Source organism: Eucyclogobius newberryi, unplaced genomic scaffold (genome assembly GCF_026437365.1).
Source record: "Eucyclogobius newberryi isolate DKJ021-1_F unplaced genomic scaffold, fEucNew1.0.hap1 SCAF_22, whole genome shotgun sequence".
Lineage (NCBI taxonomy): Eukaryota > Metazoa > Chordata > Actinopteri > Gobiiformes > Gobiidae > Eucyclogobius > Eucyclogobius newberryi.
This window is the reverse complement of record NW_027315857.1, coordinates 22771104-22783474: the sequence shown is the minus strand read 5'-3', so window position 1 is coordinate 22783474 and position 12371 is coordinate 22771104. Positions and strand designations below refer to the sequence as shown.

The 12371-nt window shown below is 46.9% G+C and overlaps 1 protein-coding gene across 1 annotated transcript in view; it reads right to left on the bottom strand.

Moving 5' to 3' along the window:
• Positions 1-345: 345 nt before the first annotated feature.
• rbm46 (RNA binding motif protein 46) overlaps positions 346-12371 on the bottom strand; it is a 30033-nt gene continuing 18007 nt past the window's right edge. The window contains exons 9-11 of the mRNA XM_072458715.1: positions 11412-11605; positions 6817-6919; positions 346-551 (exon numbers count right to left, since the gene is read on the bottom strand). Coding sequence (XP_072314816.1) covers positions 346-551; positions 6817-6919; positions 11412-11605 — 503 coding nt within the window. The remainder of the gene's footprint in view (positions 552-6816; positions 6920-11411; positions 11606-12371) is intronic.

The following is a 12371-nucleotide window of genomic DNA, read 5'->3' as shown; positions in this document are numbered from 1 at the left end:
TATCTGGTTGTTTTTGGTCACATTTAACTTTATTTTGTCTTTCAGAAAGCTTTGATTTCGTAAGAGTCACACGTTTGACCACGAGAGTGAAAGAAAACGAACGATTTCACTGCCGTTCGGTCTCAACAGTCGTGAATAATCATTGAATCCTGATGTTTTTTCTCAGTCGTGTCTTTATTACTTTAATAGTGGCAAACGCATTACGTTTAGATGTTTATCGTGAGATCCGTGTCAAACAAATACGTTTGCGTGTCGTACAGATCGGCTGAGTGTTCGCTACAAAAACATATGTGTGTGTTTCAGAGTCTGCATTGTTAAAACTGCAACAATTAAACTCACAGTGGTTCAGTAAAATGGCGGCGGCGGCGGGCTGAGCAGGAGGCGCTGTGATTGGCTGGAGCAGCACAGGCCTCCTGGAGCCGGGGGAAAGGGCGGAGGCAGCGGCAGGAAGGTCTTCGGACGTCGTCCACGGCGCGACGTGGGGGGCGGGGTCTGCAGAGGGGGGGAGGGGCTGGAGTCGCAGGGGGACCCGCCTCCTTGCAGCACCGACTCTGAGGCGGAGACAAAAAGGATCAACCACAGGAATCTATGAGATCAGAGACTGTTTTGCTGGAGTGATTGGATAAAACTGACAAATGAGCCGCTCATCAGCCACGTGCAAGCCACTCTCCTGCCACTCTCCTGCCACTCTCCTGCCACTCTTCAACTACTCTCCTGCCACTCTCCAGCCACTCTCCAGCCACTCTCCTGCCACTCTCCAGCCACTCTCCTGCCACTCTCCAGCCACTCTCCAGCCACTCTTCAGCCACTCTCCAGCCACTCTCCTGCCACTCTTCAGCCACTCTCCAGCCACTCTCCAGCCACTCTCCTGCCACTCTCCTGCCACTCTTCAGCCACTCTCCAGCCACTCTCCTGCCACTCTTCAGCCACTCTCCAGCCACTCTCCTGCCACTCTCCTGCCACTCTTCAGCCACTCTCCTGCCACTCTTCAACTACTCTCCAGCCACTCTCCAGCCACTCTCCTGCCACTCTTCAGCCACTCTCCAGCCACTCTCCTGCCACTCTTCAGCCACTCTCCTGCCACTCTTCAACTACTCTCCTGCCACTCTCCAGCCACTCTCCTGCCACTCTCCAGCCACTCTCCTGCCACTCTTCAGCCACTCTCCTGCCACTCTTCAACTACTCTCCTGCCACTCTTCAGCCACTCTCCTGCCACTCTTCAACTACTCTCCTGCCACTCTCCAGCCACTCTCCTGCCACTCTCCTGCCACTCTTCAACTACTCTCCTGCCACTCTCCTGCCACTCTCCTGCCACTCTTCAACTACTCTCCTGCCACTCTTCAGCCACTCTCCTGCCACTCTTCAACTACTCTCCTGCCACTCTTCAGCCACTCTCCTGCCACTCTTCAACTACTCTCCAGCCACTCTCCAGCCACTCTCCTGCCACTCTTCAGCCACTCTTCAGCCACTCTCCTGCCACTCTTCAACTACTCTCCTGCCACTCTCCAGCCACTCTCCTGCCACTCTCCTGCCACTCTTCAGCCACTCTCCAGCCACTCTCCTGCCACTCTCCTGCCACTCTTCAGCCACTCTCCTGCCACTCTTCAACTACTCTCCTGCCACTCTCCAGCCACTCTCCTGCCACTCTTCAGCCACTCTCCTGCCACTCTCCAGCCACTCTCCTGCCACTCTCCAGCCACTCTCCTGCCACTCTCCAGCCACTCTCCAGCCACTCTCCTGCCACTCTCCTGCCACTCTTCAGCCACTCTCCTGCCACTCTTCAACTACTCTCCTGCCACTCTCCAGCCACTCTCCTGCCACTCTTCAGCCACTCTCCTGCCACTCTTCAACTACTCTCCTGCCACTCTCCAGCCACTCTCCTGCCACTCTTCAACTACTCTCCAGCCACTCTCCTGCCACTCTCCTGCCACTCTTCAACTACTCTCCTGCCACTCTCCTGCCACACTCCTGCCACTCTTCAACTATTCTTCTGCCACTCTTCAACTATTCTTCTGCCACTTAGTGCACTCGCTGACATTTATCTAGTTAGGCCCGAGCGCCACAAGCTGGCGAGAGGCCTATTAATCTCGTAAGGCCGTGCGAAGCACGGCTGCGAAAGTGCGCACGTAGTGCGCACGAAATCGAGCGCGAAGCGCTCGCCCACTTTCAAACACTCACTAACGCACTCCTTCACTCATGCACGCCCCGTGCATACTTAGTAGTAGGAAAATGGAACATTACCGTTGTAAACGGGCGAAGCCCGTGCAAAAGTGCGCACTAAACGAGCATTTTACATTGAGATAACGACCGCGAAGTCCCATATAAAGCACTCATTTGCGCCGGGAGCGTTGCAACTGTCTGACCAAACATGCGGGCGCAGCCCGCATGTTTGGTACCCCGTCGCCCCTGGCAAGTACAGTGAACTAGCCCATGCCGAAGGCATGGATCATGCATACTTACTCCTGCTATGACAGAAAAAGTCAACAATGAGTGAATGGGCGTAGCCCATTCACTCATTGTTGACAACAGCAGCGCAAAGCGCTGCATTCCTCCAAAAACCCTCCTGGCATCGTCCTGTACGCGAGAATCCATGCCGCAGGCATGGCCCATGCTTGTATCTGCTCAAATCAATGGAAGTCTATGGGGAGTGGGCGGGGCATCCCGACGGAATAGGGAGTGACGAGCGCGTAAGCGCTCGTAATGATGATTCCACCCCATGGCGGCATCGGGAAGGCTTAGAGCTTTCAAACGATGTATAATTTGTTGTTATAGTGGAAACGGCTATATTGTTTTTGCTAAAAATATTATTATTTTTATTATTTTTCTTGTTCTTCTTCTGCTTTTTGAGCTCTAATTTGACCCCCTGAACATGCTCAAAAACTCACCAAACTTTGCCCAAAATTCAGAATCGGCGAAAAATTTTGTTTTTTCTGGGCCATTTTTTTTTTCGTTAAAAAATGGCGCGACAGCGCCACCGACAAAAGTCAAAATACTTTGCGCCTATGGGAGACGCCCCGAGGTCAACTTTGTCGTAAAGCTCCGAAATTCGGGACACGCATTCCTCTCGTGAGGACAAAAAAAAATATTATTGTGGCCACGCCCCCAGACTTACCCTATGGCCGCCATCTTCCTTTGAAAATGAAAACACGCTGTGTTAGCCATTTTGTTCACGTCAAACTTTGACGAACTCTTCCTAGGGCGTTTTGCCCACCGACTTCAAAATCGGCGGACGTCCTCTGGACAAGTGGGGCATCTAAAGTTATCCAATTTTTTGAGATACCTTTACCGGTCTGTGTGCGGCGCAGCCGCAAAGTTGGACAACTTATTTTGGAATATTGCCGATCTAAAAATTGCTCCCATTTGATCAAAACCAGTCCGATTAGGACCAAATTTGAATCAGTTGTTAAACTTTCTTGTTTGGACCAGTTTATGATGACAAAATTGAAATGGGCGCGATAGCGCCCCCTACAGAGTGACCTTTAAATTAACATTGAAGGTCAAAAATTAGTTTTACCAAAATTGTCTAAACTTTACCCAAAATTCTATTTTGCCGTCCCGATCACAAAAGCCAATCACAAAAATGCCTTAATTTTTACGGCGTAGTCGTAGCGATGACAGAAACCTCCCATGTTATCCCTATGGGAAAACCACAAAATCTCTCAAATTACCACATTTTTATGTTTTACACTTTAACGAAGTCCTCCTAGTGCGTTTTGCCCACCGACCTCAAAATCGGTGTACGTCCTCTAGACAAGTGGGGCATCTAAAGTTATCCAAATTTTAAGGATAGCTTTTACGGTCTCTGTGCGACGGAGCCGCAAACGTTTCCCAGAATTCTGACTATTTGGCCTTCAGAGTGGCCTATAAACAATAGAGTTTTTCCAAATGACATGATATTTTGAACAAAATTCTAATTTGCCATCCTGATCATAAAAGTATGAGAGCCAAAGTCATCACCGTAGCGATGACAGAAACATCCCATGTTATCCTTATGGGAAAATCGCTAAATCGCTCAAATCACCACATTTTTACGCTTCACACTTTAACAAACTCCTCCTAGGGCGATTGTCCGATCAAACTCATATTTGGGGAATATCATCTACACAAGCGGGGCATCAAAAATTAGTCATATTTTGATTTTAAGTGGTACGGTCTCTGTGCCGTGCAGCTGCAAATATACTGTCACAAATGGGAAAAACGCCAAATCTTTGAAATGTTCACATTTACGCTTCACACTTTAACAAACTCCTCCGTGGGCAATAGTCCGATCAAGCTTTACTTTGGGAAATATCATCTACACAAGAGGGGCATCAAAAGTTATCCATATTTATATTCAGAGTGCTGCGGTCTCTGTGCGGCGGCGCAGCAAATTTGACTGACACTTGTGTTGATTTGCACTGGATTGGCCATGTCCAATGTGTCCCCGTCTGTCAAGTTCTTTTCTAATTCACACACAATAAGGGCGCCATCTTTATCAAGTCGAAAGCACAGAGTCGGAAGGCCGGCGGCCCGCGAGGGCCGTTGGATGTCGCTTGCGGCTTTAATTCTTTCTTCTTTCTTCTTCTCGGGACCAACCCCCCTATTTTTCACCCAGTGAACATTGACGAAAAGTCACAAAAATTTGCACACCTCTAAAAATCGTGCCTCTCTACATTCTGGCTATTTCCCTTTTCTAAAATAAAAAAAATTGGCGCGTCAGCGCCCCCAAATGTACCAAAAATGCATTGAGAGATGGGAAATGACCCAAAAAAAATCTGATCGTAGAATCATGAAATTTGGCGCAGAGGTAGATGGTGACAAGAGAAGTAAAAAATATTATCACGGCAACGCCGTCCGCCCAACCAAATGTCGGCCATATTGCTTCAAAAATGGCTAAACATGACTTCGGAGTTTTTCCAAACGTCGTACTTTTACGAACTCCTCCCAGGGCGTTGGCCCTAAAAAGCTGAAATTTGGTGAAAATGCTACTGAGGAGTGGGACATCAAAAGTTATCCAAATTACATTGATACCTGTCACGGTCTCTGTGCGGCGAAGCCGCAAACTGTAGCAAGAATTTCAGAAATCTCCCAAATTTAACATTTCTGCCGTTTGCGCAGATAAAGTCCGAATTGTGTCAAATTAGAATCAGTTGTTAAACTCTTTGCCCTAAACCTACTTGAAGTGAAATAAATTAATTTGGAGCCACAGCGCCCCCTACAGATTTTATATGGAGGTTAAATATTTAGTTTTGCAAAATTATATGAAATTTGACACACAACTCAATTTTGGCATCCCCATCAAAAAAGTCAATGAGACCCATGTCATAATTGTTATGGCTTTGCCGTAACGATGACCGAAACCTTCCATGTTATTTCAATGGGGAAATCGCCAGAACATGTTTACACTTTAGACTTTCACAAACTCCTCTTAGGGCGTCAGCCCTATTAACCTGAAATTTGGTGAGACTCATCTTCAGGGGTGGACCATCAAAAGTTATCCACATTTTTATTCAAAGAGTCACGGTGTCTGTGCGGCAAAGCCGCACATTTTGCCAAGAATTCAAAATAAAATTGCTTTTTGATGGTAAAACAAAGGGGAGAAGATGTGACAGCGTCACAGATTCAGCAGTAGATGTAATAAAAGGACCATTGGGGCGCGTTAGCGCCCCCTCCTCTTGCGGCGTGGCGGCGGCGTGGCGAGGGCCGATCATTGCCGCTTGCGGCTATATTTCCAACTTATTCTTCCAAAAACGTATATTGTTTATAGTGAACAGTGTGTTTATATTTATTGAAGTTGTGCGCTGCATTTTGGAGACTTTGTGTAAGTCAAATGTTCTACACAAATAAAGTAATTGTATTCAGTTGTAATTATAACTAGTTTTAAAGTGGCTGGATTAAAGAACAGGACACACGCTCATGAATCACCACATTTATGGTTAAATACTGAACTGGGAAAGAGAGATTTATCATTCTTACTAAAAATGTATCTGTCAAAGAGAAAAAGACCAATTCATCAGGTTTAATATTGCACTTTTCATCATTTCTAGAACGTGCATGTGACATGAATCTGGGGAAACGATCCAAACTGGCTCCACATATGGGCTTCGGCTGGGCTCATCATGGAAAAACTGGCAGATTTAGATAGAGATACTGCCCGTTCGAGTTAAAATCTGGACCAGCTGCAAGAACCGGGAGGAGAACTAGAACCATCTCTAACTGTGCCATTTAACTGGGTCAGATAAAGGCTTTTTTTTAACGGATTTACTCGAGATACCTAATGTTTTGTTAAGATTAAGTCAAATAAGATGAATCTGTTTCTATTTTTCTGTATAAAACATCGACACAGAACGTCTCTCAGTGGAAGTATTGATACCGAATGAAGTATTGATACTTTACACAGGGCACAGTCAAAAGTACTCCACTTGTCACTTCTCATAAACACAATCATTTAAAGTGGTTATTTGCTTTGAGGCTCAGTGCTGCCCTCTACTGGGGCCACAAATCAGCTCAAATCCTGGCTTCTTTATTGTGTACGACATCAAAATATCGCAATACCAGTATCGTGACTCAGACTACTAATCTAAATATCGTAACTTTTCTGATCAGGGGACCGACCGCCAGCTGCCCGTCTCCACGGAGATGTTATCTTACGTTCAACTACACGCGATTCTATTAATCATGGTTTATTCAACAATCTAAAATATGCATTCTGACTGTGAGAGGGGTTAACACTCCACGGATCAGACCTGTAAAGGGGCAAGTTCAAAGCCAAACGGTGGAATGTGTGGTGTTGTGGTGTGTAAAAGTGGGCGGCGGCTGATGAACGGCGCGAGTTACCGAGGTTCCAGAGCGTGGTTTGAGCCGCCAGCTCTTTGGCATCGTCCACGAGAGCGCACAGCTGGTCCGGGACGAACGTGCTGCGGGTGGACGACAGGACCACCTGCAACACACACAGGAGAGACGGGGTACTGCACCACAATGACGTCCAGAAGACTCTTTTAACTCCTCCCTGCGCTCTTTTAACTCCTCCCTGTTCCTCCCCGCGCTCTCTTGCTCCTCCCTGCTCCTCTCCGCGCTCCCTTGCTCCTCCCTGCGCTCGCTTGCTCCTCAGCTCCTCCCAGTGCTCTTTAGCTCCTCCCCACGCTCTTTAACTCATCCCCGCTCTCTTTAGCTCCTCCCTGCGCTCTTTAGCTCCTCCTGCGCTCTTTAGCTCCTCCCCGCACTCTTTAGCTCCTCCCTACGCTCGCTTGCTCCTCAGCTCCTCCCAGTGCTCTTTAGCTCCTCCCCACGCTCTTTAACTCATCCCCGCTCTCTTTAGCTCCTCCCGGCGCTCTTTAGCTCCTCCCGGCGCTCTTTAGCTCCTCCCGGCGCTCTTTAGCTCCTCCCGGCGCTTTTTAGCTCCTCCCTGCGCTCTTTAGCTCCTCCCTGCGCTCTTTAGCTCCTCCTGCGCTCTTTTGATCCTCCCTGCGCTCTTTTGATCCTCCCTGCGCTCTTTTGATCCTCCCGGCGCTCTTTAGCTCCTTCCTGCGCTCTTTAGCTCCTCCTGCGCTCTTTTGATCCTCCCTGCGCTCTTTAGCTCCTCCCTGCGCTCTTTAGCTCCTCCCTGCGCTCTTTAGCTCCTCCCTGAGCTCTTTAGCCCCTCCCTGCGCTTGTTAGCTCCTCCTTGCGCTCTTTAGCTCCTCCTTGCGCTCTTTAGCTCCTCCCTGAGCTCTTTAGCTCCTCCCTGAGCTCTTACGCTCCTCCCTGCGCTCTTTTGATCCTCCCTGCGCTCTTTAGCTCCTCCCTGAGCTCTTTAGCTCCTCCTGCGCTCTTTAGCTCCTCCTGCGCTCTTTTGATCCTCCCTGCGCTCTTTAGCTCCTCCCTGAGCTCTTTAGCTCCTCCCTGAGCTCTTACGCTCCTCCCTGCGCTCTTTTGATCCTCCCTGCGCTCTTTAGCTCCTCCCTGAGCTCTTTAGCTCCTCCTGCGCTCTTTAGCTCCTCCTGCGCTCTTTTGATCCTCCCTGCGCTCTTTTGATCCTCCCTGCGCTCTTTAGCTCCTCCCTGAGCTCTTTAGCTCCTCCCTGAGCTCTTACGCTCCTCCCTGCGCTCTTTTGATCCTCCCTGCGCTCTTTTGATCCTCCCTGCGCTCTTTTGATCCTCCCTGCGCTCTTTAGCTCCTCCCTGCGCTCTTTAGCTCCTCCCTGAGCTCTTTAGCTCCTCCCTGCGCTCTTTAGCTCCTCCCTGAGCTCTTACGCTCCTCCCTGCGCTCTTGTGCGCCTCCCTTAAGGTTCAAGTCTAACGAGTTAAACTTTCGGTGCAAACCTTCCCTGCTTGGGCGCCTCAGGCCTCTATAACTGCTGCCTGTGCATTTCTCACTTCCTTATTTCATGCGTATTAATGGGATATGTGATCACACTGGTTGCCCTGGTGATGCACCACGATGCGCTGGCCAAATGAAAAGTTGTACAGTTCCCACAGCGCACAGAGAGGAGGAGGAGGAGGAGGCGGCGCTGCTGGCAATCGTTATGTAAAGCAGAACTCAAGTTGTGCTCAGACCAAGGCAGTCACAAAGCCCAGTTTACTGCAAATACTGGAATAAATACACATATATCTTATTACTAATACAGTTATCTTGGGCTTAAATAGGTGAAAAACTAAATAAATATCAAACCGAGCTCAAATTGCAAACATAATACAACATTTAATCATTTTGTCCGGGGGTACGAGGGCCGACTAGGCGAAAAAACAACTAGCTTCTGCATTCTCCGGACCACGGCTCGGCAGCCAATCAGAGCCAAGCACACAAATTTCGTCGACCAATCAGCGCGCAGCATGCAAATTTTCACTTGTAAACAGTAAACTGTAATGGCGGACTATTGTCAAATGCTTCCCGGCCCGATTTAATGATAATATTCCTTTTTTTTCTAAGATTTATTAATAAGGTGGCACTCGAAAATACCCGTCCACATTTTAAAATACCCCGTCCGAAATACGGGAAGACAGGTTTCTATCTAAAAGCCTGAGGATGGGTCAAATGTAGAGACAAATGTCCCAACAGGAACAATAAAGGCTACTCTAGTCTATTCTAAACATATCCAAAACTACAAAGCAACAATGGTTCAAGTAGAGGCAATAAAACAGAAAGAACTTATGGGAAGATGTTTAACTGTTTGACTTTGTGTAAAACAAGGCGGCAGCAGCAGCAGCAGCAGCGCCCGTCTCTGAACAGCTTTAAACACTCACAGCGTGCAGAGTGCAAATACACACAAGGGAAAATGTACCTCGTTTGCTTTTCTCAAGGTGACTCATGGTTTTGTATAGACATCTTTATCTCTTGCATATTGTTCATCATAAACACGCAGCTCACGGTCAGTTTGCTCTAGCCGCCTCGAACACAACAACAACACAACAAGAGAAATAAAGGCTCGAGACGCTCTGCCAATGAACAATATAAACTGTCAAATATCTGATATGTTATTCATAGTATGTAATGTGTTTTGATGATGGTTAATGTGCATCAGAGCTCATTATCTGCTAGCGTAGCCTACATTTGTCCCTGCTCCTGTGCATGGAACAAAGTCATAACGAAGAGGGGGTGGAAAAAGTCCAGTTGAAAAGAAGTAAAGCCTGGCTGAAAACTACGGCAGGTTTATATTCTATAATTAGCAGTGGTTTAGCCTCCTGCCGTCTCCTGCCTCTGCCGACAGATGGGCTCGCATTAAATATTGAAATTGAGTCACGGATATGCGCCATCGCCGAGCAAACACGCGTCACATCTACCTGCCTTGGCGACTATCGAGCTTTGGACAGGGAATTACAACAATATTAACATTTTGATCCGAGAGTTTGGGAGCTTTTGGCCTGCCGAGTACACGCAGTTACTACGCTAAGAGTCTGGGACGGGGTTTCTATGGCAGTGGTCGACCAATCAGAGATGGGCGCGGCCCGCTCGTGTCGGAACGGACGAACAGCAGGGGGCGTTGACTCGACATGCTTTTTCCTGCGTTTCGTCAGCCTGAATCCTGGGCCTCTGCAGTAACGATGCCAAACAACTGGCAACAAACTGTGCCACTGTGGAGTTTTCACACGTTTGACCTCATCTGTAAACTGAGACCTTTCAATCGCAGGACTTGTTTTTTGTGATTCAGTTTTGACACAGTTTGATAAAAGACTTAATGACATAAGGCTTTGTGTCCCCACCGTCTTTGGCTCATTTAAGCGACCCAAAGCGGACCCCTGACAGGTACTTGCCGCCAAAGCGGTCTGGCTCGCTTTATCTAAGGCTTTATCTAAGGTTTTATCTAAAAAGGAGGGGCCCACCAGACACCAACACACAAGATGACGCACTAGAGCACAGACTATACACTATATTTTTAATGTTAAGCTTTAAATTATTTGTTGATACATTTACTTAATCCATTGACCATTCAATTAAATCATTGTACATTCAATAATGTATATGTACAATAAATTAATTGTACCATTTTAATAAATAAATTACATATATTTGATTAATAATTGTGTATTTAATCATTTAATTTTGGTTGGTAAAAGCCTCCACAGAAGAGAAGTGAGGATAAACAGGAAATGTGTTTAGTTGGCTTCAGCCACGTCTCACAGCCACACAAAATTGGAATTGAAAACATCCTTTTGTGAATCGCTCAGAACAGCCTTTATATATATATATATAAATATATATATATATATATATATATATATAACCTTCAAAAGTATAATTCAGGTACAATTTAGATGTTAATAATTAAGAAAACATGTAAGTCACAGTAGCAGAACTCAATGATAAGAGCTTACATCAGGAGGTCTGGTCCTGTTCTAGTCCTGATTTGGTCTTAGTCTAGTTTGGATTTAGTTTGAAAATGAAACTCACTTTTCATGCAGCTTGTGGATCAGTGTGAACACGGCTAGTTATTGTTGAATATATATTTTTTTGGTTTGGTTGGTTTGTGGTTGGTTTCTGGTCCTGCCCTGGTCCTGTCCTGGTCCTGTCCTGTTCCTGTCCTGTCCTGGTCCTGTCCTGGTCCTGTCCTGTTCCTGGCCTGGTCCTGGCCTGTGTCTGGCCTGGTTTGGTGCTGGTTCTGGCCTGCTTTATTCCTGGTTCTGGACTGCTTTATTCCTGGTTCTGGCCTGCTTTAGTCCTGGTTCTGGCCTGCTTTAGTACTGGTTCTGGCCTGCTTTAGTACTGGTTCTGGCCTGTTTTAGTCCTGGTTCTTCCCTGGTTTAGTCCTGGTTCTCGCCTGGTTTGGTGCTGGTTCTCGCCTGGTTTGGTGCTGGTTCTGGCCTGTTTCAGTCCTGGTTCTTCCCTGGTTCTGGCCTGCTTTATTCCTGGTTCTGGTCTGCTTTAGTACTGGTTCTGGCCTGCTTTAGTACTGGTTCTGGCCTGCTTGGGTCCTGGTTCCGGCCTGCTTGGGTCCTGGTTCCGGCCTGCTCCGTTACCTTGTACAGCAGCAGCAGTTTGCCGTCGTGCCCGGGTGTGGAGAAGAGGTGGTACTCGGGCAGGGACCAGTTGTTCTTTCTGCAGAAGTACTCGAGGAGACTCTGAGCTGAGCAGATCTGGCTCTGTTTGAGTGCCAGGAGGCTGGTGGGGGTCATGGTGGCCCCGGGGTACCGGGGGTACATGCTCCGCTCGTCTAACCAACAACAACAACAAATGAAAGGAACATTAAGACACATTAGACTGATATTAAACAACAACTAATTCATTTAAAGACATGTTTTATATAATTATCATATTGCCCACCGCTAAATCTATGTCGCACCAGCAAAAAAAAAAAAGCATAATAGAGAAGAAAAAAAAACATATAAGTCGCACTGGAGTATAAGTTGCATTTTTGGGGGAAATTTATTTGATAAAATCCAAGACAAGAACAGACATTTCATCTATAAATGCAGTTTAAAATAATAACAGATGAGAGAACATGGTGAATAGGTGTACGTATGCTAACGCTAACACCTTCAGCTACATGACGTATGCTAACGCTAACACCTTCAGCTACATGACGTATGCTAACGCTAACACCTTCAGCTACATGAGGCACAGACAGAACTGTGGTAAGTGTCTGGTATGTTAACGTAACATATGAACAGTTATTCAGATAACTATAGCATAAAGAACATGCTAACAAGTTTACCAAAGCATCAGTTTTACCCCAAATCACTAAATCCATTGAATTCTTCTTCCTCTGTGTCACTTCTAAACAACTCCACAAACTCCAGAGGAAGAGGAAGTGCAGATTCTTCTTCTGTGTCCCTAAGAGCCTAGAGCGCCCTCTTGCGAAATGCGGTTGCCAGTGTGAAAATAACTAATATCATATATAAGTCGCTCTGGAGCATAAGTTGCACCATCAGCCAAAACTATAGAAGAAGGTGCAACTTATAGTCCGGAAAATACAGTAT